We start from the raw sequence: 26,539 nt of genomic DNA on the forward strand, positions 1-26,539 counted from the left end.
GCTGCTTAAGTTGCCAATACTCATATATCCTATCTTTATTATCTGATGTGACTTCATATACAGACTCTGTCGCACGCCATAGTCAAAGTGGTTATCCCAACAGAAAGGTACACGTTTCTTCATTCATTTTTCATTGCTGCTGATAGTGGACAGTGTCCCTTTAAATTGACTTCTCTCATGAGTCATGGGCTTTGGGCTAAGTTTCTGGATAGCTGAGCAATGGTTCCCTTGAATGTTTGGGCTACACTGTTTAGTAGCTGTGTACAGGTTTCATGAACATGAGAATTTTGTGTTAGATTTTCTCAGTCTGCTAGTTTTTCATAATGTTAAATTGGAATGTTCAATACGTGCCCCAAGCTATTGGATATATGTACAAAATTCGGGGTTTTTTTTGTTAGTTACAGTTTTGCAAGCTTATGCCAAATTAGCCACATCAAATTGTTTAGTGATAACACTGGCCTTTTTAAATATTACTTATGCTCTGTTTTAATATGAAGCAGTGAAGGTGTGAAATTGAGTGGTGTCATACACTTAAATCGTATTATAAAAATAGAGCATTTGTTTTACAGTAGTGCCAAATGGATTGGGGTTCCTTGTACACAGTCTGTAATTAATGTTAATGATGGTAGTTGTATTTGGGTGGGTTGAATTTCAGTTGGGAGCAGTTAGCCTGAAGTTTTGAATGTTTAATCGTGAAATTGTTCTTAAATCTATATTTTCTTCAAGATACTTGCATGCTGCTGGTAAAAATCACTTGTCAATAATTACAAAGTAACTTTAGTCAGTTTGTTGCACAATAGTTTGTTTAACATATAGTTGAGGTATTCCAATTGATTGTACCTTTATAAGTACCAGCTGATCGGGAGTATCTGTTTAGTCAGAATACCTTAAGTTAAAATTGAAACAGATGTGGTTAATGTGGTGTATTCGTGTGCAGTGAGGCAGGATTTGTTGATTTCTCCTATTTAACCATATTACCATATTAATCTTGTAATTTCATTTAGCAGACAGATGTTGATAGCTTTTTGGAACTGATATTTTTTCAACTACATGTTGCTTTTTAAACACCTTTGGTAAAATTGTTAAATTACATTGTAGCCATTGGCAATTTAAAAGTATTTCTAAATTCAGTTTAATGGCAATTAGTCTATTGTATGACTTGATCAAAGGTAGGTTAGACTGATAAGTGAGAAATTAGGTCTATCCAACGTAACTGGTTGCTGTCATATTCTTTGGTTAATTGGGTTTAAAGTATGGGATTGTTTTCAACTATGGAATAAGCAATATGTTTTTGGCTTGTATATATGGTTTGGCCTGTTTGGGGGCAAAGATGTACAAAGGTAATGCTGAGGAACCTGTAGTAGAGTTCCCTTGCTCAACTGAATCAGAACTTTGCCTTGCAATATACATTCATCTAAATTCTTAGTGAAGACCATCACCGGAATTTGACCATGTGATGGGCACTGATCTTTTAAATAAACTCTTCATGACGTTTGACCTTGGCCGTGGTGAACAGCGCAAGCTGAACTGCGTGTTGCAGCGAGGGACCTGAACAAAGCACCATGGAATGGATTGGGAAAGTATTCAGATTTTGAAGAGTCATTGGTACGATCAGCTTCATTGACTCTAGTTGAATCGTTTTTATAAAAATCCTTTATTTGTTGGCTGCCACAGTTAGGATTTCAGTTTCAGGAAAACAAAATCTGCACAATGTACCTTTTACAGCTTACTATATGAAAGGATCTTGTTGCATCAGGAAATCTTTCTATCATATGATCCCTAATATTTATCACATTTTATGATCCTGCTGCCATCTTTTTAAATTAAATTGTAGTTTTCATTCCATTGTAGGCCTTTTAAGAATGGAGGAGAATGCTGAACTCTCCACACATGCCCTTGTTCCCACTCCCTAATAGTAATTTCCTGTCCCAAAAATTACTAACTTGAGAAATATATTGAGGCTACTGGATGTTTCTCACCTGATTACAATACTAACCACGCACTTCTGTTTCATTTTAAAAATGATGCTGTCTTCCAAGTATCCAAATTATATACAACGTAGATTTGATGTGTTCATGGCCAACAAAAATTGGATAATGATCTACAAGTATTAAGCAAACATCAATGAATAAAAATGGTTTGATGAATGTTTCTTTTATCTTGACTACTTTTCAGAGCAGCATGGTCGTTCATAGACACTTTCATGTTTCACTAAGTCAACTTGCAATGGTGTATTTGGAATGAGTTTGGACAAATACTTGGTTTCTGAGATACTGCAATTTATCCCCTCCCTTCACTGCCAACGGAACTTCTCATTCCCAACAAAAAGATCCAGTCAAAACTGTATTAAACATTTATGTTAAGAGAAATATACTTGTGTACAATTTTGGTCTTATTTGAGAAATAGAAACAATGCAGAGAAGATTCACTTGACTGATTCCTGGGATGAAGTGAGTTGTCTTATGAGGAGAGATTGGGCCTGTATCTTTTGGAGTTTCGAAGAATGAGAGATGGTCTTATTGGAACATACAAGATTGTGAGAGGACTTTATAGGGTGGATACAGAGAGAATGTTTCCTCTTCTGGGGGAGACAAGAACTAGGGGACACATTTTAAGATTAATGGGGTCTCTTATTTTTAAGAGGAGGCTTTTTTCTTTGAGGATCATAGGAAGGGTCATTGAATTTATTTAAGGCTGCGGTAGATAGCTTTTTAATAGACATGGGAATCAACAGTTATGGAGGGCAGATAGAAGGGTCAAATTGAAACCACAACCAGATCAACGATGATCTTATCAAATGGCATGTATGTATGTACCTGTGTTCCTGGAAACTTTCCTTTTTAAAAAAAAAATCTGAAACTAATTGATGTGGACTGAAACTGTCATTGCACAGTTATGGTTTTAGTACGAAAATCCTCAACTTCTTATGGTAGATTTATTATATGTAGAATTTAGGTTTTATCTGTCGCTCTACTTTTCAGAGAAGGCTTTTCAATAAAGGTAGTGCTGCTTAAATGTAAACCAGCAGGTGTAAATAGTAGGTATAAGTTTAGATGCCTGGATCAAATGCAATTTGCAACTATTATGGAGAAACCAGAATTAAATTCCTGTTGCATATTGGATAATTTCAGTATGCTCCCTCATTTTGGCAATTCCCAAGGATGGGAAGCCAGTTTAGTATGCAGAAAGGGAAGGCTTACTGGTTTAATCCCATCAAAGCACCAGTTCTTTGTTTTTATGTAGTGGAACAGTTTCTAAAACTAAAGGAGAAGATAGCTGAAGGATATGTACTTTGTTAGAAGTGCTTAACCTTCTTAACTTAATCCACCCCCCCTCACCACCCCCAACCATTATTTTCTGTGTGCCTTGTGATATAATAGGACCCTCATGGTGATGCAACGTGGATTTTCACTTTTACTCCATATGGTAAATCCCAAATCTTACTGATGATGGGAGAGGAAATGATAGTGAGTGCAATCTGCAGACTTTGTATGCAAGACAGAAAATTAGTGGAAAAATCCCATCAAGGCTCAACAATCGTAAGATGCTTACAAAGTGATGGCTAATATTGATAGCTAGGAGTAGATTCTCTAAACATCTCAGCTAGGGAATGTTGTATAGGGTGCAGGGGAGGAAATAAGGACTAAAACTATTAGGAACTAATGAAGAACACTTAAATAATTAAGATGGGCTCCTGTGTGATGTATGTTAAGAGGGCGAAGGATGTGATATTTTGACTGAGGTGAGAATTTAGTTTAACCAGTAAAGAAGCAGGTTCTTTACATTTAGCATATTGGCCTGTGCAGGTGCTATTTTGATTTTTTTGGAATGAACCAATTTTATAACTTGTTGTGTTGCAAAAGTTTGGTATTATTTGCTTTTTCTCAATTTTCAGTGTCCTGAGTAGGTTCACCTGATTATTGAATTTCTGACTGTTTTGCTGCTCACCTAATAGTTATACCACCTAAGTAGATTAAAAAGTAAATTGTTCTTAACTTTTAGAAATAATATTTATGCGGCCTATAAATTGATAGGATGTGATGATTTTTTGAGGGTCAATAGAAAAAATATACTTACTTGGTATCACTCTAGGTTTTTTGTTAAAAAGGGGTCGAAGTTGAATTTCCCTTCGACTTACTCATGGGCCTCCCCAATTTTGGATTGAAAAGTTGTCAGAAGCCACCCAGCTAACAGCAGATAAGGGCTCAATCAGCATGTGTACTGTGTCTGTTCAGCAGAGGCTGGACATAGCTTTGCCAACCCCGTCGCAGTTTTTATTACTTTTTTTTTCGTTTACGGCAAACTAAGCTTTACTATGAAACGAGAGAAAATCGCAGCAGGTCTGGTAGCATCTGTAAGGAGAGAAAAGAGCTGATGTTTCCAGTCCAGATGATCCTTTGTCAAAGCTCACAAAGGATCATCTAGACTCAGTCAGCTATTTTCTCTCCTTAGAGATGCTGCCATACCTGCAGTGATTTTCCAGCATTTTCTCTTAAGGTTTCAAATGTCAGCATCTGCAGTAATTTGCTTTTATCCGAGATTTACTATGTACTTGGCTACAAAGTGCCTTAGCTCAGAGTATTGGATAAAGAGAAGTACCTACAACTGGCACCATCTGTGTAGATTTTCCATATATTTGTAAGAATGAGAGGCTTCAGGTAGAACTTAACAAGAAGTGTAGTCATATCCATACTTTTTGTTAATTATCCTACTTTTAAATATTTTGAGGGGGAGGGAGGAAGTATTCTTATGCAGCAAATATCAAGTTACTTCATAAAAATAACATTGATGTGGTGATACAGAAAAATCCTTTTTGAGGGGAGTATTGAGTATGGAATAACAGCCTTAAATTCTCCCAGTTATTTTTGACTATAAATGTACATTATAACTTTTGCAATGGATCTCAAATGGTAGATGCTATACCCGGAGTTTGCAGCAGTTTATGCTATTATAACGTTCCCCCTTAGTGAGTTCTGAAAGCTGATCCACCAGATAGACTCATCCCTTGGCAAAATATCCTTTCTTGGAAGAAAGGGCTGACCTGCACTAATCCTTCCCCTTCTCTCTTCACTTGTGGGATGCTAGTAAATAATCATGGAACTATGCTACTCGCAAATGAAATGGAATTGATTCTGTGGCACAAAAATAAGAGGTTGGCATTTGCACTGTCAGCATGGGATTGAAAAGGGTGGTGATTGGAGAGTCCAATTTCATCACCCCAGTCTTGCAGGTCTTTTGCATGCCCCTAAACTTGAGCCATTTCATTTATGTGAATAAGCAGGAACTTCTATTTTATTGATTTCCCCAGTACTAGACCAAGCCCTCCACTTCTGAGGTGGGACATCATTTTTTTACATCTTATTAGCCTTGTTAGAAGGATGGAATTTACAATTTTTAGCTATGTCTACTTTTCAGAGCTGAAGTTGAATATTTTTTTGCTGAAACCTGCTGCTCTGCAGCATTAAGAAATTCAACAATTAAATTCCCTCTGAAAGGCCTACTTTTAATTTTGCCATTTGGACTGTGAATCAGCTCTGGCTTGTGTCAGTGATTGTCTGTTTTCTGAAAATGATCACAGTTCAGGCTAATCTGTAATTGGGAGAATTTTGTAAGAATGAACTTCCAAGTTCTGTTGGCTGAGTACATTGGAAGAGTGCATTATATGTGGGGGATATGTCCACCGGCTGCCTGCCTTTAGTAAACAGAAACAACCTGGAGTATTTGATATGTTTGAAAATTGAAGTTTGGAATGCACAGTGTACAATATTATCACAAGGCTGGTTATCTTAATTACATGTTTAACCTGAATAGCAACTATAATAATTACAGCATTTTAACTTTAGATGTTGAGGGGACAATTTTTCCTGTGTCAGTAAAGTAGTCATAGTGGTCAGTGAGCAAATTGGAGGAAAAATATTCAGGTGTTCTCAAAAAGTGACATGCCTTGGCACAAGTTAATATAGAGATGGCCACAAGTTATATTGTAACGTGGAACAAATTGAATAGGAAGACTATAAAAGAAGGCATGGAAAGACAAAGAAATTGCAATGAGTGGATTACTCACATTGAAATACTGGCCTAGGCATGATGGGTTGAATGGCCTCCTGTATTGTAATTTCTGATCATATTTTAAAACATTAAATAATGATGCTGCCGTGCTGATGGCGGACCAACTTTGTTTGCCTTGAATGAATTGGTAGTTAGCTATCTTAAGTGATCACATTAAGATACAAACTAAAATAACCTCAGTGAGGCAGCAGTGATCTCTCCCACTGGTGTTCTGGGACCATACTCACGTTTACAGAATATGCATTGTTCTTAGGCACATACACTGGTATCATTCATTTGTATAAAAGTTATGAAGTATGATCACTAACCACCTATCTAAATAGGTTCAACACCTGAACTTGCAAAAAGCCAGTTGGTGATCAAATTGATTAGTGCTGGCCAGTTGGAACAGCAATTTGAAGTAGGGGCCACAGCTATTTAAGCAGCCTTTGTACCTGCAAGCTCTTACTCTGAATATTATTTTAGAAACTACAAGATCAGCTGATGTTGTTAAATTAGCCATAGTAAAATTCCACCAATTAAAAACCAGAATAATTGCAGTCAAACTGTATTTATTTAATAGGTTGATTGTGAGTAAAAATTTCTCCATTAAATTGAACAGTAAAAGTATTTCAGTTTGAATGATGTGGTCACAGATACCATTTTCTTAAAGTCAATTTGTACAATGTATGTTTATTAGAGATACTGTAAACTATTTAGAAACCTTGTTACAGCTCTTAAACTTGCCTGTAAAGGAGCATTATTTTGTTTTTCAAAATCTGTGTCTTTTACTTACCCTGGAAAGTTATGCATACGAGCTATAAATTATTTTCATTTAACTATAGTATGTGTGCGACATGATCACAGATACATTTTGACTTTGCAAATGGAAAATATTGGTTTTTTGTATTGAACAGAATTTAGCCGTTTTGCATCCCAGTTGGTTTCCAGAAGCAATTAAATTCTACTTGGGTTACAAAGTTTGAAATTGCAAATAACCTGCTTGCTGTATTTTAGAAAGTCATTCATTATATAAGTAGGTTCTTTAGCTTGTTGAGATTGTGTTCTCTTTGTGAATGGCATATCTTGATTTTGTTTTGTTTAGGAACTTACTGTGTGTGATTCATCGGATGATCGAATTTGTGGTGCGTGAAGGACCAATGTTCGAAGCCATGATTATGAACAGAGAAATTAACAACCCCATGTTCAGGTTTATATTTAATACCAGTGAATTATTTATCATTTGCTTTGAAAATCATAGTTTAAGTAAATTTTTGAGCAATTTTAGCACTTGTAAGAAACACTATTCCATTTTTTTTTCCCAGATTCCTTTTTGAGAATCAAAGCCCGGCCCATGTTTATTACCGATGGAAATTATATTCAATACTACAGGTATAAGAATTTAATACTTCTGAAATATTTACAAATGAAGGTTCACAGTACTGATCTGTGCAAAATGCGGCTTGTTTTACAGGGGGATTCACCAACCAAATGGCGAACTGTGGATTTCCGCATGTTCAAAAATGGGTCGTTTTGGCGACCACCACCTTTAAACCCATACCTACAAGAAATATTAGAAGAAACGGAATCACGTGTTGAGGAAAATGTGAAGAAGGGGCAGTTGAAAGAAGAGTAAGTTATCCAGCTGTTTCTGCAATATTTAATGATGTTATGAGAAACTTGTGGTTTGTTTACTGCGTTGTAAACCAGCTACTAAAGCTCCTCAGAATTTTTGGAGACTGGGAGGGTGGGAGAATGTAACAGACTATTGAATCATAGCAACGTTTTTAAGACAGGAGGAAGTAAAGATTTTACGGAGTCCATGTCTTGTGCTACATTCTACTTGTGGTTTACAGCTTAATATGTCTGTCTGGCCATTTTATATTGGCTTTGTCACAAAATGGACCATTCAGATCACTGCAGCTCATTATTGACTGCCAGATAATTCCTAGTTTATCTCGCACACCAAAGACTATTCCAGTTCTGCTGCTCCCCTTGCTGCAGAGGCCACTTTAAATATTCTAGTCTGGCTCCTGCTCTCTTCCATTTAGGCCCTTCACTTCTTTTTCCTTTGGCTTAGGCATGCCCTTGTTTCTCTACCTAAATCTTCTGCTCTTCAAAATTAAAACAGAAAATACTGTAGTCACTCTGTAGGTCAAGCAGCATCTGTGTAGAGAGAGGACCTGAGTTAATGGTTCAGTGATGTGGAGATGCCGGCGTTGGACTGGGGTAAACACATTAAGAAGTGTGACAATACCAGGTTTAAGTCCAACCGATTTATTTGATAGTGAACTCGCAAGCTTGGTTCAAGTCAGTCTCTTGTCAGAAGAATTTAGAGAGTTAACATTTTTAAGAAGGTTACAGCGTTTGGGAAAAGTGAGGTAAGGACAGAAAGAAAGGTCTGTAATAGGGTGGCAGCTAGGACTTAAGAGTGATGGTGCAAGGCAAAAGAGAATTTTCACCTTGATCTGCCTTTGGCCACCATCCTCGTTTATCATGTACTTATTCCTGTCCTCCACCTTATCTCAGATCTTCCTTTTTTGTTCTTTTCCCTACTGCCATTATTCATCCTCTGGCTTTATATCTGCTTATAACCTGCTAAATCTCTAATTCCAGTTCTGAAGAAAGGTCATTAGCCTGAAGTGTTAACCTACTCTCTCATCAAACACTGTCTAATCTGCTGAGTATTTCCAGAATTTTCTGTTTTTATTTCCGATCTCAGATCCATCTCCAGTATTTTGCCTACGATCTAGTCACTGTGCTGGCTCGCGTCCAGCCGCTCCCAACAGTGCTGCCATTTGCTTCTTCAAGATGTTTGCTTCCAATGTGCTTATTCTATTGCTGTCTGAGCTTCAGCCTTGAGCTCTCAGACTCACTTCCATTGGAACCCACTCCATTTTCAAGTCTTTTGACAGATGTGCTTTCCTTTGTTTGACTTTGCTGAAAACGTTGCCCAACCTTCTGCTGTACCTTGAATTGGGAAATGAGTTAGTCAGTGGGCGAAAGTTTGTATTTTCTGCATGATTTAGTGAAGCCAGTGCTATGTACTGCTGATAATTTGGTCACTTTTTGTGTTTAAAAATATTTATTTATCTGATCATTTGAATTAAGCCACAAATAATGCAGCACAGCAAGAATTTTGTGTTTAAAAATTATACTGCCAAGCAACTTCATTTAAGAAGCTGAATTAAGGGCAAACTGTTTCAATGGGTTGCTGCCTGTCCAGTTATGTCAAGTTGAGATCTCGTGTGACTGTGTAGGAATACCTTGAAATGATGTACAAAGTGTGATTTCCTTGGAATGCTGAAACAGCTGCTTAGTTCAAATCTATATTTTTAATGTACAGTAATTAAGCTGAAGTTATTGACCATTAGGGTTTACTTTAATTCACTTTCAAATGACATAAACAAGCATTGATTTCTAACAACTGATGTTTATCAAAAGACTTGACAAGCAAATTTTATTTAAAATTGTTCCTCAATTATGTCTGTGAGTAATTAAATAGGAGTTGTAAAAAAAATTGTTTTTGTTATGATTGTGTAAGACACTTAACGTTTCATTTAAGTCAAAGGGATAAATTGGAGGAGCTCTTGCGGGGACTGACCCCACGTAAGAATGATGTTGGTGATGCTATGGTGTTCTGCCTGAATCATGCTGAGGCTGCGGAAGAAATTGTGGAATGTATTGCAGAATCTTTGTCCATATTGAAGACACCATTACCTAAAAAGGTTTGTTCTATCCAACTGTGGTAAATATGACATCATCCTAAAATCCTTTTGAAAAATCCACTTTTAATATATCAAGGGCAAGATCTTCCACCTCCCCCAAATGTGTTTTGCGGAGGTGGTCTGCCGTTGGTCAGCGGCAGGATCTTCTGTAATGGGTATCCCCGTTGTTTGCAACCTTCGCTGCCTGGGATCCCATGGGGGGTTCGCCATCAGCAGAATCAGAATATCTTGCCCAAAAAGAGCACTACTTCATGATGCACCATTGCCTCAAGTTATGGTTTTGGAAAACCAGAAACATTTAAGTTGGAAGCCAAAGTAATCTGGAGTCTTGCTTGTTTGCAAGGTCAGTTTGATATTAACTTTATCTGAAGAGATTAAGCAAACTAAATACAATCTGTAAGGATTGCCTGCCTTGACTATTATTAAAGTATGGCTTAAACCTTTCCAGAAATTGTGGATAGGTACGATAAGTCCTTGTTCTCATGCATTTTGACAACAACTTAAGAGAATTGAAGGAGAGCATTAGTGTCTGTTATCCCTTCCATCATGTTTTGTGCCACAGCAATATGCTGAAACCAAATGGATCGTTTTGAAGGTCCCTTTTTTTATTGCAGATAGCGAGGCTTTACTTGGTGTCTGATGTATTGTATAATTCTTCTGCTAAAGTTGCAAATGCCTCATACTACAGAAAATTGTAAGTATTCATGCTTCTGCAGTATTTCATCCAATTACCTATTTTTTGTCTGTGAATAATTAAATGGGAAATTATACTTCTCGGGTATATTGTCATGATTTGCCCTCTTCAAAGTATTGCAATAGTAGCTTTCATTTCTACACTGCTGTCCATGTACAGAAGTGGGCAGAGCTTCATGAAAAAGTGGGTGTCAAGCAGGGGAAAGACAAAAAAGGGGGGGATTGCCAAAAGTATAATCCAAAAAGAGGGTTTTTTTTTAAGAACGCTTTAGAAATTGGGGAAAATCTGGCGGATGGGGAGATTTAGGGTGTTCATCAATGTCAAGTGAAAATGTTGGTATAAATACCATTTGCACATCCATCTGAACTTCTATTAAGATTATCTGTGTTGCCCTTTAGTCTTGTTTTGACTTTGATTTTTGGGGCTACAGTATTTATCCAGTCACTAGATCTGTCACTACTGTGCATTGTAGGCCAGGTTCAGTTATTGAGTAAATCTTGTACCTTGTAATTATAGGAAGTTTAGTGCGGCAGTCAAATCTGCAGTTCTGCTGACATTTTAAGAACATAAGAAATAGGAGCAGGAGTAGGCCATCTAGCCCTTCGAGCCTGCCCCGCCATTCAGTAAGATCATGGCTGATCTGTCGTGGCTCAGTTCCACATTCCCGCCCTCTCCCCATAACCCTTAATCCCCTCTCTTATCAAAAACCCATCAACCCGCGTCTTAAAAATATTTAGCGAGGTAGCCTCCACCACTTCAACGGGCAGAGAATTCCAGAGATTCACCACCCTTTGAGTGAAGAAGTTCCTCCTCAACTCCGTTCTAAACCGCCCCCCCTTTATCTTGAGGCTGTGCCCCCTAGTCCTACTATCCTTTCTGAGCGGAATCCTTTTTGAGGGAAGACCTCTTCATAGGCATACAAACAAGTTTTTAGCCAAAATTTTATGATAACATACAAGATACTTGCTGCAAATTCTGCAGTGGGGGACCTGTGAAGGCATTGTGGAATATCCAAACGCTGTGTTAATATTATGAATCCAATTTATGGCCCAGAACTGATTTTAAAATTACTTCCTTAAATTTGTTTAACTGATAAAATGGCTTAATTTATGATATTCCATTTCACCAATAGCAGTTGATGTGGTGTTTCTGTAGCTCTGGAAAGATGAGTCAAAATCTAACATCTTGAGGGATAAGCTGCTTTGGGGATGTTATGTATGGGTAGTTTTCAGCTCATTTAACAATCAAATGAATCGAATGCCAGATGTTTTTTATCAAGTTTGTGGGTTTGGTGAGCTTAAAGATGCAATAGCTTGCAGTTATATAATGTACTTCCTGTAGGGAATGATTCTAAGCTGCTTCAGAGAGACATGAGGGGAATGAACACAAAGAATGAGCAATTGGGAAGGATGACTAGTTGTTTTGTTGAAGAGATGGTTTAAGCAAGATCTTAGAGGAGAAGAGGATAACAGCATATGTAACTGGTCAACTTTCAGTGGATGGGGGGTTCTTGTAAGTTACCTACATTAGCAAAAGTACATTGAAATGTCACCGAAAATTGTTTAAAACTAAGTTTTTTTTCAGAATGTGCACGTTATGGCATTAATGACAGCATAACATTTGTGCAGTTTAATGGTTGGACCTGTATTTATGCATTTTGCTAGTTTAATTTCCTTTGCACAATTTTTAGTGAGTTTATCTAAGTACTTTACAACATGTTTATCCTGTGTTCAAATGGTGCAGGCTGAGATTTCATGTAGGAATGTTAATTGATTAAAAATAGAGCACCCCAGGTTGTTTCATGTTACACTTATAAATACATTAAAAAATTGTTGCCAGGCCAAGGATGCTGCATGTGCAAAAACAAATCTACAGTTTCCAAAATGTATTATGTTTTTGATGTATGTGACATACTCTTCAAAATAGAAAATTATGGTGCTAAGGAGACTTTTTAAATAGGAATTTGAGCAGTTGACAGATTATAAAATCACTGGATAGAATTCCTGCTGAGATATTGAATTTAATTGCACCTCATGGTATGTCTGTGCATTTGTTCCCTCAAGGATCTATCCTTGGCCCACTTCTGCTTCTCATCAACATGCCACCCCTTGGTAATGTAATCTGAAAACAGTGTTGGTTTTCACATGTACAATGACAACACCCAGCTCTACCTCAGCATTCCTGTTAAGCACTCTTGCATATTTTTACACTGCTTGTAGGATGGGCAAAAATTATTTCCAACTAAAACCTGGGAAGGCCAAAGCCATTTTTTAACATTCACATGGGATGTGGGTGTCGCTGACTAGGCCAGCATTTATTGCCCGTCCCAAATTGGCCTTGAGAAGGTGATGGTGAGCTGCCAGTCCATATGGTGTAGGTGTACCCACAGTACCGTTAAGGGGGGAATTCCAGGATTTTGACCCTGCGACAGTGAGGAATGGCAGTATATTTTCAAGTCAAGATGGTGAATGGCTTGGAGGGAAATTTCCAGGTGTTCCCAAGTGTCTGCTGCTCTTGGCCTTCTGGATGGTAGCTGTCTAAGGAGGCTTGGTGAGTTCCTGCTGTGCATCTTGTAGATGGTGTACACTATTGCCACTGTGCTTCAGTGGTGAAGGGAGTAAATGGGATGCCAATCATGCAAGCTACTTGTGCTTGATGGTGTTGAGCTTTTTGTCTTTTGTTTAATGTGCACTAATCAAGACCAGTGGAAAGTATTCTGTCACAATCGTGACTTGTCTTGTAGAAAATGGACAGGCTTTGGGGAATCAAGATTTGAGTTACTAGCTCCAGGATTCCTAGCCTCTGACCTGTTCTGGTAACCACAGTATTTATATAGCTAGTTTAGTTTCTGGTCAATGATCACCCTCAGGATGTTGATAGTGGGTGTTCCAGCAGTGTTAATGCCATTGCATGTCAAGAAGTGATGGTTACATTCTCTCTTTTTGGAGATGATCATTGCCTGGCACTTGTATGGTGTGAATGTTACTTGCCACTTATCAACCCAAGCCTGGAAATTGCCTTGCTGCGTTTGGGCTTGGACAGCTGGCCCAAAGGCAGCATCCCTGCCCCACACACTGCTGCTCAGTTGCTGATTCCAATCTCTTTTCCCTGCCTCCCTCACCACCACCACCGCCACCACCACACTTTTGTGCTATCACTGAAACTGCCTGTTTCCACTAACGTCACCCAATTTCCCACTGACTGAACTCGTATGTTGAAATACCATATCTTTTGGAATAAATAAGTTTAGAGGTAACATTGCACCCCTAGCTTGCCTTCTGTTTTGTACCCACTTTAAATTTGAGACCATCCAAAACTCTACCATTGGTTTTCTTGTGCCAAGTCCAATTCACCCATCAACCCTGGTACCAGGTCAAACCCTGCTTCAGTTTTAAAATTCTCATCCTTGTCGTCATCTCGCCTTGCCCTTCTCTACCTCTGTAATCTCCTTTAGCCCCACAGCCCTAAGATGTCGACACTCACTCAATTCTGGCCTCTTGAACATCGCTAAATTTAATTTCCTCATCATTGGAGGTCATATTTTCAGCTGCTTAGGTACTAAACTCTGGAATTTCTTCCTTAGACATTTCTGCCTATCCACCTCTCTTGCCTCTTTCCTTAAGATGCTGCTCCTTCAACCCTGTGGCTGGAATTCTCCAATCTCATACACTGCTGCCAGCAAGAACAGAGAATTTGGCACTCAGCCAAATCTCCGTTCATTGCAATAGGACTGGAGAATCCCTGCTGCAGGTGAAGTCAGAGTGTCTGGCCCCATGTCTTTGACGAAGCTTTTGGCCCACTGCCCTATTTCTGTTTTGCAGCTATGTGCAGTTTTGTTCATAAAGGTCCTCTGAAGTGCCTGTGACATATTCCATTAAAGGCGCTATACATTACAGGTTGGTGTGCAAATATGCTGATAATATTTAGTTTGTTTTAGCATAGATTTTTAATTATGTTTCTCTTGCAGTTTTGAGTCAAAGTTGTGCCAGATATTCGCAAATCTTAATGCAACCTACAAGTCAATACAAGGTCACTTACAATCTGAAAATTTCAAGGTAATTATTTCTCGTCATAATCATTTTAAAATGTCACGAATGATCAGTTTACATAATGTACTGAGCCTGCCAAAATAGCTGTTGCTGCTTTGGTCCTTTCTTTTGGATCTTTTTTTGTTTGCCTTATTTCTCTACATGAATTGTATGTCTAACTGTCTGTAATGCGCTATATTAACCCTCCAACTTGAGTTTCAGATTCCCAGTAAAAATATTTCAGCTTGGCTTTGATCATAAAATTCTAAGATTGCTTTTTCGAGCCTGTTTAACAGCTGTAGTTTTTAGAAACAATTCTTTAGACTCCGCTGGGAGCTGTTAGTTTATAAGGAAGTATGCTGATCAGATAGCCATGCTTTTTTTTTGCATCTGTAATTTCCTATTGTATTTCAGGAGAAAGCAGTCCTAAACCACTGGCTCATTCAACTGACTAAGGCTGTAGAATGTTGCACAATTTTTGTATGCCTCGTGACTAAATAAATGAGCCACTGCTGTCTCTGACAATCCCTGTGCAGGCTTAAACATGAATAAAAGTTACTTGAACAAGGATGTAGAGAAACTAGTGCTTACAGCATTATCTCACTCAAATAATTCAACTTGAAGCAAATGTTCGTAAGGGCCTTCTGAATGCATTAGGAAAAAAGCCAAAGCTGATTTGCATATTTACGTATAAATAATAGAGGAAATTAACATTGCAATGGAGAGGGAAACAAAATAAAAAAGAGGCTGAGATTGAATGGAGACAAAATAAACACCACTGAATGAAAGTGAGGGCAAGGAGAACAAGATGGCTGATGGCATGAACAAGAAAACTGAATTATTGATTAAAATATAAGTAGACATAAGTCTAATCTGAACGGTGGGTAGAAAAATAAGTGCAAGTTTTGAGGTAGGGCAGGCGTGAATGGAAGAAATGGCATTTAAATTTTTGTTCCAGTAACAATATACAGGAAGACTGAAAATCTTACAAGTAAGTTTTAACCTATATAATCAGCATTTTATTAAGCTTGCTGCCGATAAGTCATTTAGCCGCTCTAATTGTTAGTAATATGTTGAAGTATTCCAATTTGTTTTGCAGCAAAGAGTGATGGGTTGCTTTAGAGCATGGGAAGATTGGACAGTTTACCCTGACCCATTCCTCATTAAACTCCAAAATATCTTTCTTGGACTTGTAGATCTTGAGGAAGAAAGTAAAGAAGTCTGCAAACCCCAGGTATTTATGAATGCTAACGTGCAATCTTTTTGTAATATTACTTTCATTATGCTGGTTTGTTCGTGTACAAGGCTTGTTTTAAAATATGGAATTGTTTTTTAAATTTACCATTTCTTGACCCTATTCCTCATTAATCTCTAGAATATCTACCTTGGACTTGTGGATGTTGAAGAGATCAAAGAAGTTTCTAAGCGGCAGGTAGCTAACTACATGGCAATCCATGCATTCTTTTTATGCTTGTGCTTTCAGAACAGGGATTTATGTCCTAGTGACCATTCCATATTTTTTTAACTTTGTTGCCAAAGCTCATTTTTGTTTTTTTCCACCCTCTCCCCTTAATGTTCTGGTTTGGTATTATCAAGGTTTGACAGCACAAGCTCTCCCCATATCTCATTTGACTCATTAGGACACCCTTTTACTCCCTTCTCCCTCATGTATTTACCTAACTTCTTGAACGCAGCTGTGCATTCCTTGCATAATCTTGAAGATATCTATCAGGTCATCCACTTGGCCTTCCCTTTTCTAGAGAAAGAAACTCCAGCCTGTTCAGTCTTTGGGTGTAATCTCTGTGCTGTTATCATTCTAATTAATTTTCTTTGGGCCATCTCCAGTACCTCTATATTCTTTTTGTAATGTGGGGACCACAGCTGTTCATGTTATTTTAAGTGTGGTCTAACAAAATTCTTATGCAAGTGTAACATAACATCTCTGCTTTTCAATTCTCTCCAGAAATTAACCCAAGTGCTTTATTTATATGACTTGCTAATAAAGTGAGAGTTGTCATTTATGTATGAACCCTTATGGCTGAAATGGCCTGAAAGAGAAAATGACCACTTGTAAATTAAAATTTATATTTGATCTGTCCATTTACTCTTTATACAGTGTTGAATTAAAATAAGTGTCAGGTATGAATTTATCCGTTGAAGTACAAACTTTTATATCTCTGAAGTTATCAATCTTAATTTGCAGGCGTTTTGGGAAAATATGTGTGGTTAGTAACGATTTCTGTTATGTCACAGCCAGCATTGAGAGAGCGTGGGTTACATATTTTGTGATTATATGTATAAAGTGTGTAGATCAGAGAACATTTTGCGTTTAAGCAATCTCAGATGTGTTAAATTGTGATTCTTTTAAGATACACCAATCTACACTAGTCATTTTCCAATTTTTTTTCTGTACTCATGAATGTCTAAAGGAAAGATACATATCCTACTTAGTTATTTTATGGGAATAGCTATATTGTTGAATGTTCCTGTAGATGATAAAATGTGTAAGTGGGGTTGCAATTTAACTGCAAAATGCATTCATAGCTGATCATTTCAGTTACTTTATTGAAAACCATGGCCAGGATTTTGTTCTGTGGCAGAGGAACATACATACATGTCCAGAGACATCTTGGAGATTTATCAGTTGGAATTTCTGTCACTCTCACTCTGGCACCTGTTTCAGTGCAGTGTCATCACCAAGAGATCCCTGGCATTTGAACAGGGCAAGCAACGGACTTTTTCAATCAATCTGAAGTATCCTCACTGAAACATGCAGACTTTTAAAATAGGAAATGAAAATATATTACATTTAAATCATCAATGAGGAGCAAAATGAAGGTTGAGTAATGCATACAGGGTTAAGAGAGACAGAAAAAGTCAAAGAACAAGATTTTGAAAAACTTATAATTTTCTTAAGGAATGAGAGGCCACACTTAATTTTGCAGGGTTAGAAAGGTTGCTCATTTACCCCATTAAAAATGTATTTGCTGCTGAATGTGGGGGCTGGATCTTTTCTGGTAGTAAACGCACAAGCTTTCAGGGTTAGTCCCTTCGTCACCTGACGAAGGGACTAACCCCGAAAGCTTGTGCGTTTACTATCAAATAAATTGGTTGGATTAAAACCTGGTGTTGTCAGACTTTTTACTGTGTTTACGCCAGTCCAACGCCGGCATACCCACATCTTTTCTGGTTGTCATTAGTGTCACTTTTTCTTAAGTGCACTAAGTTCACCACATTAGTGATTTCAGTGCCAAGTCTATTTAGTAAGGATTTCAAAAATACACCCTGTGAAGTTGCGGGAGATCTCTGACAGCAACTTTTGGATTTCAGCATTCAAATGCAAATACTAGAAGTTGCTGTCAGATTTACTGGAGATAATGGCGACTGCTGGTTGCCTGATGCAACAAAATGCAGACCAGTCTAATTTTCATACTATTTACATTATTTTACTTAGAAGTTTTTATTTAATACATTTTTTGCCCGCGTTAGGTTGTTTATTTCCTGCTGTTCCACTAGTATAACCACATGTAGAGAAATCCACTGCTGTTACTTAATTGATACTAGGTTTTCACAACACTTCCAGACAGGTTAAGAGGGCTAAGTCCTTTTACATTTATACTTTAAGTTTTAGATACACATCTATGGTTTAAAAAAAATTCAGATTGGTTTAATAAATGTGAAAGTATCTCATCAGATGATTGTTGTATTTACAATCATTCTGTGGTTTTGGAGCTTTAATCGCCAGCACTTCCCATACCTAGCAACAGTAACTTCACTTCAGAGGTAGTTAATTGGCAGTGCCACTTTTATGGCAGTTTAAGGAAACAAAGTGCTACATAAATGTAAATTATTATTCTTGCAGTCTAAACTCACGTTGGGTTTCACCATCACCCATTCAATTTTTTTCCAAAGTCCTTTTGGTGGCACCCTTTACTGTTCACCTCTGTTCTGTGCTCCTAAATAGATATGATGTTAGCAAATACAGAAAAATATCAGCAGTTTACTCATACCACCTTAGAGTAGCTCAACCAGATTTCTGTCCTCGAGGCTTGCCCCTTCTGAGACTTTCTTGTTCAGTCTTGGAATTTTAACTTTCAGCCAAATTTTGTATTAGAGTAGTTTGGCCCAGATCTTCTGGTCTGCGGATAGTTGGAGACCGGGCTTGCTCACCAAAGATGCACCTTGGGACCCCTCAGAAGTCCCATTGTAGTTACTCTGTGATTTCCCTGGGAAGTTTGAACTTTGGGCAATTCCCCTGCTCACCAGGACCCTCTGAATTAAGAGGTGGAGATTTCAGACAGTTCCAGCATATGTACTTGGATTGTTATCCAGGAAATGTTAAACCAAAAATTCTACTCTTAATTCTTTACAACTGGCCCCTCCATCATTTTTGCTAATCGCATCACCCGCATGGTTCCCGATGGCTCCCAACCTACCTGGCCACATTTTTCTGTATGGTACAACTGACAGGTACAATTCTGATGTGTGATGACTGATGTAGTAATGATAATGTGGATTATATGTTTGGTAGCCAGAGTCTGAAGAACTAGATGGAGCACCTGTTGAGGATGAACTTGATGGTGCCCCATTGGAGGATGTAGATGGAGTTCCAATTGATCTAGGCACTGCTCTTGATGATCTTGACGGTGTTCCTATGAAGGTGCTTGATGATGATCTTGATGGTGTTCCCAGTAAGTGGTTTTGATCTCTAATGCTGCTTGATTCAGATGGGGTAAACAATTGATACGATACAATTTGGTTACCTTGGCTGTACTTCATGTATCCCATACTTGTGAGATAGGAGGTTTGAGGGCACAACAACTTCATTAAAATTCTAAAGTAGCAACAGATGGGTTTTGTGATTCCAGAATTTTGTCCAGACCATTGTGAAGAAGTACAAGTAGACATGACCTCCTCCATGGAATCATAGAAACTTAGAGCACAAAAGGATGCCATTTGCTCCATCATGCCTGTGTCGGCTCTTTGAAAGAGCAATCGTGCTTAGTCATATTTTAACTACTTTTCGTTGGTAATTTCCCCTCAAAATTATTAAATGAAGTCAATTTCCATTACCTCTTCAGGTGGAGAGCATCCCAAGTTCTGGAAACCCGCAGAAAACTCCACATCTCCATTTTGGATGTCTTGCCAATCATTTTAATTCTATTACCTCTGTTTACTGACCCACTTGAATATAGAGTAAAGCTATTCCCACTATCAAAATGTCATCATCTTGAAAACCTCTGTATTAGGTTATCTTTTAACCCTTTCTCTGAGGAAAGCAGTTCTAACTATTCCAACCTCTCCGTGGAACTGAAGTCCATGATAACTGTCTGATAAACCACCTCAGCACCTTTTCTAAGGCTTATACATCTTTCCTGAAGTGTGATTCCCAGATCTGCCCAGTACTAGAATAGAGGCAGCACGATGACACAGTGGTTAGCACTGCTGCCTCAGCGGCAGGGACCTGGGTTCGATTCCCAGCTTGGGTCACTGTCTGTCTGTGCAGAGTTTGCACATTCTCCCGATATCTGCATGGGTTTCCTTCAGGTGCTCCGAACAGTCACCGGATGGTGATGACGAGGGGATTTTCAAGTAACTCCATTGCATTGTGAATGTAAGCCTATTTGTGACTAAAAAATAAACTTTTTAACTTTATTACATGCTGAATCTATGATTAATAAAATTCTGCCATGAATTATTTCTTTTGTATTCTATTTCTCTATTTGAAAATCAAGTAATCCATATATTTTTGACCATCTTATCAACCATCTCTGTGCCATTAATAACGTTTATGTGGACACCATGGTGTCTCTGTTCATCTACACTTCTCAAAATCATGCCATTTATAGTGTACTGTCTTTCCATATTTGTCCTCCCCTAAGTGCATCACTTCATTTTTCTCTAGAATGAACTCCACCTGCCTGCTTCTGCCTATTTCAACATATTGTCTGTCACCTTGAAGTCTACTACCTCATTAATTTTCAAATCCGAGAAGAAGACAGAGAGAATCCATGTAGCCAATTGAATCTGCGTCGGCTCTTTTGAACGGCAGTTCATTTAGTTTGCTTTTCTGCTCTTTCCCCAAATCCCTACAAGTTTTCTCCAAATATTTGAAGACTACTATTTAATCTGTATCCAACATCCTGTTAGTGTATTCCACATCTAACCACTGTGTAGGTTTTCCACTTGTATCTCGTTTGGTTCTTTTGCCAACTGTCTTAAATCTGCATTTGATTATCAACACTTCAGCAATTGTAAACAATGTTTATCTTTTTACATTCTCTGCCCACATCCTCCATGATATTACATGCCCATTAAATTGCTACTTGTTCTCTTTTGAACAGAGCAGGCCGACTTTAGTTTCTTCAGTCCATCCACATAACCAAAACCCCTCATTCCTGGAACCTTCCCAGTAAATTTCTTATATAGCTTCACATAATTTCTAAAGTGTGACACCCAGGCTTGGACACTACAGTCCAGCTGGGGCTAGCTGGTGAGTTATAGCATCTGCAAACTTTATAGTACTGCTCTCCACCCCTGAGTTTCGATTGTGTATAAAAATTGGATGTGTGTAATACTAGATCCAAAACTGATTTTGAGGAATACCATTGTAATTCGCCTCACAATCTGATAATCACCCATCCATTGACCCACCACACTCCTTCCTGTCGCTGAGCCATTTGATATCTGTATTGCCACTTTCCGCAAAAATATTATCTTAACAAAACTTTAGTGGGGTTGGGGAAAAAATCTTGCAGGCCATATATCTCTACAAATAAACTACTTTCATTAAAATATACAATCTTTGTCCCTGTCAACGTGACTGTAGATTGAGGGTTGCAGACAGTTCCCAGTGTTGGCTAAAGTTTGAGAGCTGGGAAAGGCATTTTGCAGTATGTTTTCATGGCTGTGTACGAATATAAATTCATACACAAATATTGAGTGGCTTTTTTTCCTTATATTTGGAAGAAATAGTGACAGGCAAGATAGAGACAAGCATCCAAATTTCCTGTCACCAGTTCTGATCATCTTGTGATTTATGTGATTTTCAATTCCTCCAGTGATATTGTTAACACTGAAGCAATTTGACTTCTCAGGAAGGAGTGACAATAGTGTATGCTCATTTGCAAAACGTCTGAGTTAATGTTGGATTTGGATGATCAAATTAATTCTCTACCACCCACTCCCATCCTGCCACCCCTTCTCCTCCTCTATTCCTTTCCCCTCTTCCTCCCCATCCCATCCCTTCCCCCTCTCCCACCCCCAATTCTTTCTCCCCTTTCTCCGTGTCCTTCCCCCTGTCTCCGTGTCCTCCATCTTCCCCCCACCCCCCATCCCTTCCCCCTCTCTCTGTAACCCTCCTTTTCAGTTGATGGCCCTGAAGACTCAAAGAAGTTTCAATCTGTATTTAAAGTTGCTCCATCAAAATGGGAAGCAGTAGATGAAGCAGAGTTAGAATCGCAAGGTAAGTGTAAATAAGCAGCCGGGTGCACCTTAGTACACGTTCCACTGCACATGTTTGATTGCATTAAGCCACATTATTATTTTTTTTTGCAGCTGTTACAACTTCAAAATGGGAACTTTTTGACCAACCGACTGAATCCGAAGAGGATGAACAACCGGCGTATGTTGACATTCTGACTTGCTATAATAATGCAGGATGCATAACCAGGGCTAATAAAATTTTGTTTTGGAAATGATTCATGAATAAATCGGTAGTGGAACAAACTCACTATTGCAGTATTGTGTACTCTGATATTGATGCTGCAGATGTTAATGATTTTATTTGGCGTTGCCATCAAACCATTTTTTTTGAACCATGTAAACCCTAATTATGACTAGTGAGACATGAAGGTATGCTGCTTGCTATCTCAGTATGGTACTGTACAAGCATAATAACAAAATATTACACTGGATTTACCAGTAATCAAATTGCAAATGTTTAAATTACTTGTCAATCAATCAAACTTGATTTGCTTAAACACCAATTATACAAGCAATAGGAATTTGTGAATGAATGATTTTGAATGGCCGAGTAACATGCAGTGACTTAGATTTATTTTAATTACTATTGAAATGGCTTTGCATTGTTTGTAATTAAAGGGACAGTACACTAAAGGAGAGTGATGATGAAGATGATGATATTGATGATCAAATGCCCAGGTCAGAGGAGCTGCTTTATTTTTCTAACCCAATTAAAGAGGAAACAATGGAATCCAAGCCCATTCTTAAATATTCAGAAATGTCTGAAGAAAAGCGAGCCAAGCTTCGAGAAATAGAGGTACAAATATTCTCGGTGGTTACAATCTGCTTTTTGGCAAATCACTTTGGGTTACTTTTGTAAATGTGGTTGTAAAAATAAACAATTTTTTTAGCTTAAGGTAATGAAGTTCCAGGACGAATTAGAATCTGGAAAAAGGCCTAAAAAGGCAGGTCAGACCATGCAAGAGCAAGTGGAGCATTATAGGGACAAACTACTTCAGAGGGTGAGTGCAGCATATTCTCATTAACTTGCATTAAATAGCATCCGTTCCTTATTGTTTTACTTGATTGAATTTGATTTGTCCTGCTCACAAGAATGTTATTACACTAGTGAGTGTCATTATAATTGTAAATCATGAGGTTGCCACTTTGTTATCCTAGCATCTGTAAGGATCATTTAATTTGCAGATCTGTTTGTTATCTTTTAATATTTGTAAAGTATTTGAAATGCACAAATCAATTCTTGCACACAGTGAAAATGCGATCTATTTCTGTCTGGTAGTCTATGAAATAGCAATTACACTTAGCTTGATTACAGCCTTGGTCTCGTGATTTTGCATTCAACAAAACTTTAGTTGGCACAGCAAAATAGAATCTTGTGCTCCGGACAGCATGACTTGACATGTTGCCCTTTCCCTTCGCCCATTCACCAATCAACCACACTCCTGTTCCCCTACCCGCGGCAGTATGTGAAATTCCAATCTCAGCCATATTTGAGGAGGGTGGAGGGGAGAACAAGAATTGGTGCATACAAGTCCCTGTATCTGGTCAGTTACAAAACAATGTTTGTGGAAATAGTTCGAATGATAGTACACTCTGCTACGCATATTGTGTTCCACATTCTTAAAATTTGTTTATGGGATGTGGGCATTGTTGGCTATGCCACTATTTATTGCCTGTCCCTGAAGACATTTAGTCAATTGGAATCTGGGTCCTCATTACTCCTGGTCTCTGAATTACTAGTAAATGACAATACCATTACACCACTACCTCCCTGAGATTGGCTGTGAAGTATAAAAACAGATTTGTGGTGAATGGCTACGTTTTGGAGTGGAGGGAAGCGCACAATGGAGCATTGCTAATTGAATTGCCTTGGGAATTTTATTGTCATTAGTGCTAAGTAAGTAGAAACTATTGTTCAATACAGAGTGGGGCTGTTGTTGATATGCATTAAGGACTTGGTGCATACAAGGCACAGTTTCAAAGTTTCCTATGACATGAAACTTGTGTAGCAAATAGTGAGAAAGATGATAAACTTTGAGAACATAGACAGATTGGTGTAATAGATGGCAGATGAAATTCAAGTGGAATAATGTGAAAGGATGCATTTTGGTAGGAAAAACGTGGCAAGGCAACCATTGTGGTGATAATGCAAGAACAGAGACACCTGGGGTGCTTGTGCACAAATTTTTTGAAGACGGCAGGACAAGTTAACAAAGTAGTATGGATCGAGACTTAACTTTCTGGCTTCTGTAATCTCTGAGCCTGTAATAAAGTATTAGTTTGGCGCTAACTGGAATATTGTCCTTAATTCTGGCTTCACACTTTCGGAAGGACCTGAAAACTTTGGAGTGGGTACAAGAGAGTTTTACTGGAAATGGTTCAAGAGATTACAGCTATATGGATGTTCTCCTTAGGTCAGCAAAGGCTAAGAGGAGATTTGATAGAAGTGGCTATAATTATGAAGGGTTTAAATAAAGTAAGTTTTTAAAGAAAGTGTTTTAATTTGTTAGCAGTTGATGATAAGCAGTAATTGGCAAAAGGATCAGATGCAACATGAGAAAGGACTTCTTTACACAAGTTGTTAGGATTTGCAATGTGTCACTTGATATTTGATGGATATAAATACAACAATAGTGTCCATGAGGAAATTGGATAATCATTTGAAGAAAGCAAAAAAATACATAGTTATGGAGGAAGAGTGGAGGAGGGGAACTAGCTAGATGGCTCTGCAAAAGAGCTGGTGCAGACTTGATGGGCTGAACAACTTCCCTATTGTACCATTATATGATTTTATATACCTCAATCCTGGGATCACCGTACAGAACAATCAGAAGAAGGAAACCCTGACTGACGTTTTTTCAGCTCTGCTTAACTGGCATCTCTATTATTGTCCTAACTGAGACACGATAATTCCTCAGAGTGGGGATCTTTTTCTATATGACTTAGTTGCTGGCTGGATAAATGCTGAACAATTGGGGAAATCCATATTTGCTTAAGGATCTTGTTTACTCATTTTAAATGAGTTGTTCGATGTTTTAACCTTGGTGCGCATTTATAATTAAGATACTAAACCCAAAAGTTGTTTGGTTTAATCCTTTCTAATGGTGGAAATATGTCTTAACCACTTGTTTTGTATTTCTGGGTGATTACTTCAATATTGTACTTGAACTTCAGGTGTACTTTACCTTGCATTTAGGAGAAGGAGAAAGAATTGGAAAGAGAAAGGGAGCGTGACAAAAAGGACAAAGAGAAAGATGTGATTAAATCAGAGTACCGTATAAAAGATAGGAAAGAAAAAGAAAGTTCCTCATCTCCTTCTAGCAAAGAGAGGTATTGTTTTAATATCTTAATCACATTTTTATGCATCTTAAATCATGCTTATATAGCATACATACCATTTAAATTTTTTTTGCCTTTGGAATGGGGAATATATATTCAATGGAGCATTCTCAACCCTTGGATAGAGAACACAAGATTGAAAACCATTTGAGTGAATAAATTTCTCCTCAACTTAGTCCAAAAGAATTGGCCTCTTGTTCTGAGATCAAGTGCTTTAGGCTCCCCGACCATTGGAAACAATCTTTTAACATCTTCTGAATCGTTTGTGTTTCAATGAGATCAACTTGTCCTAATGTTCAGAGAATATAAGCCCCATTTACTCAGCCTCTCATCTCATCCCAGGGACCAATTTAGTGATCTTTCACTGTACTGCACCAATGCAAGTGTATCCTTCCTTAAATATGGGCACTTCACACAGTATTTCAGATGTGATCTCATCAAGTGCAATTGTGGCAAGAGTTTTTTATTTCTGGGCTCCAATCCCCTTGCAAGAAATCCTGATACAACTACACAAATCTTTTTGAACATCAATGTTTGCAAGTTTTACACCTTTTACCTTCTAGTTTCCCTATCATCCTCTTGTGGGTTCCTCATGTTTAAAAAGTTATATTTGAGTATCTATCAAACACCCTTTTAAATTATGAGCTTCCCAATTCACTGAGACGCAATCTGCTATAAGTTGAACTAATAGACTTAAAAGCTGACTATGTGCTGTGTGGTTCATTAATTATCTGTGCAGGTCACACCACTGCCTCTTCTGGTTCCACAGCCATTCAAAAGGCTGCTAACCACCACCTTCTTGAGGGCAATTAGGAATGGGCAACAAATGCTGGCCCAGCCAGCAGTGTCCACACCCTGTGAAAGAATTTAAAAATATCAGTGTTCCATACTTTGCCCAAATGGGAGAAGGTCACTAGATGTTGAGGAAGGTCTTAAAAATGGTAATTTCCCTAGATATTTTTATGTATGAAGATTATCTTACAGTGGATTACTTAATGAAAAAGAATTGTGACTATCTACTCAGTGCAGCTAAATTAAGCTGCAGTATCATGAACTAGGAATATATGTTAGATATTCAGAGGTGAATATTTATGTGAATTGGTTTTGCGTGTTGCATGGAAGCAGTGGGATTTTCCTCATTATTTATAATGGTGCAATATACTTGACAAACGTCTGCTAGGATGAATCTGATTTGACATAGCAGTCCTAATGTTATG

The 26,539-nt window shown here is 38.0% G+C and overlaps 1 protein-coding gene across 2 annotated transcripts in view; it reads left to right on the plus strand.

The window, feature by feature from the left end:
* The window catches only part of u2surp (U2 snRNP-associated SURP domain containing), a 78,179-nt gene that overhangs the window by 48,231 nt on the left and 3,409 nt on the right, over window positions 1-26,539 (plus strand). Inside the window, exons 12-26 of one of the 2 annotated variants that reach the window (XM_080185955.1) lie at window positions 64-107; window positions 7,154-7,258; window positions 7,374-7,440; window positions 7,523-7,680; window positions 9,614-9,776; window positions 10,391-10,470; window positions 14,438-14,525; window positions 15,598-15,732; window positions 15,874-15,930; window positions 19,030-19,189; window positions 21,868-21,963; window positions 22,056-22,122; window positions 22,602-22,779; window positions 22,874-22,984; window positions 25,180-25,313. In XM_080185955.1, coding sequence (XP_080042081.1) covers window positions 64-107; window positions 7,154-7,258; window positions 7,374-7,440; window positions 7,523-7,680; window positions 9,614-9,776; window positions 10,391-10,470; window positions 14,438-14,525; window positions 15,598-15,732; window positions 15,874-15,930; window positions 19,030-19,189; window positions 21,868-21,963; window positions 22,056-22,122; window positions 22,602-22,779; window positions 22,874-22,984; window positions 25,180-25,313 — 1,643 coding nt within the window. The remainder of the gene's footprint in view (window positions 1-63; window positions 108-7,153; window positions 7,259-7,373; window positions 7,441-7,522; window positions 7,681-9,613; window positions 9,777-10,390; window positions 10,471-14,437; window positions 14,526-15,597; window positions 15,733-15,873; window positions 15,931-19,029; window positions 19,190-21,867; window positions 21,964-22,055; window positions 22,123-22,601; window positions 22,780-22,873; window positions 22,985-25,179; window positions 25,314-26,539) is intronic. The other variant, XM_080185956.1, reaches the window with a different exon arrangement.

This window comes from Carcharhinus amblyrhynchos, chromosome 3 (genome assembly GCF_965287045.1).
Source record: "Carcharhinus amblyrhynchos chromosome 3, sCarAmb.v2.hapA, whole genome shotgun sequence".
In the NCBI taxonomy this organism is placed as follows: Eukaryota; Metazoa; Chordata; class Chondrichthyes; order Carcharhiniformes; family Carcharhinidae; genus Carcharhinus; species Carcharhinus amblyrhynchos.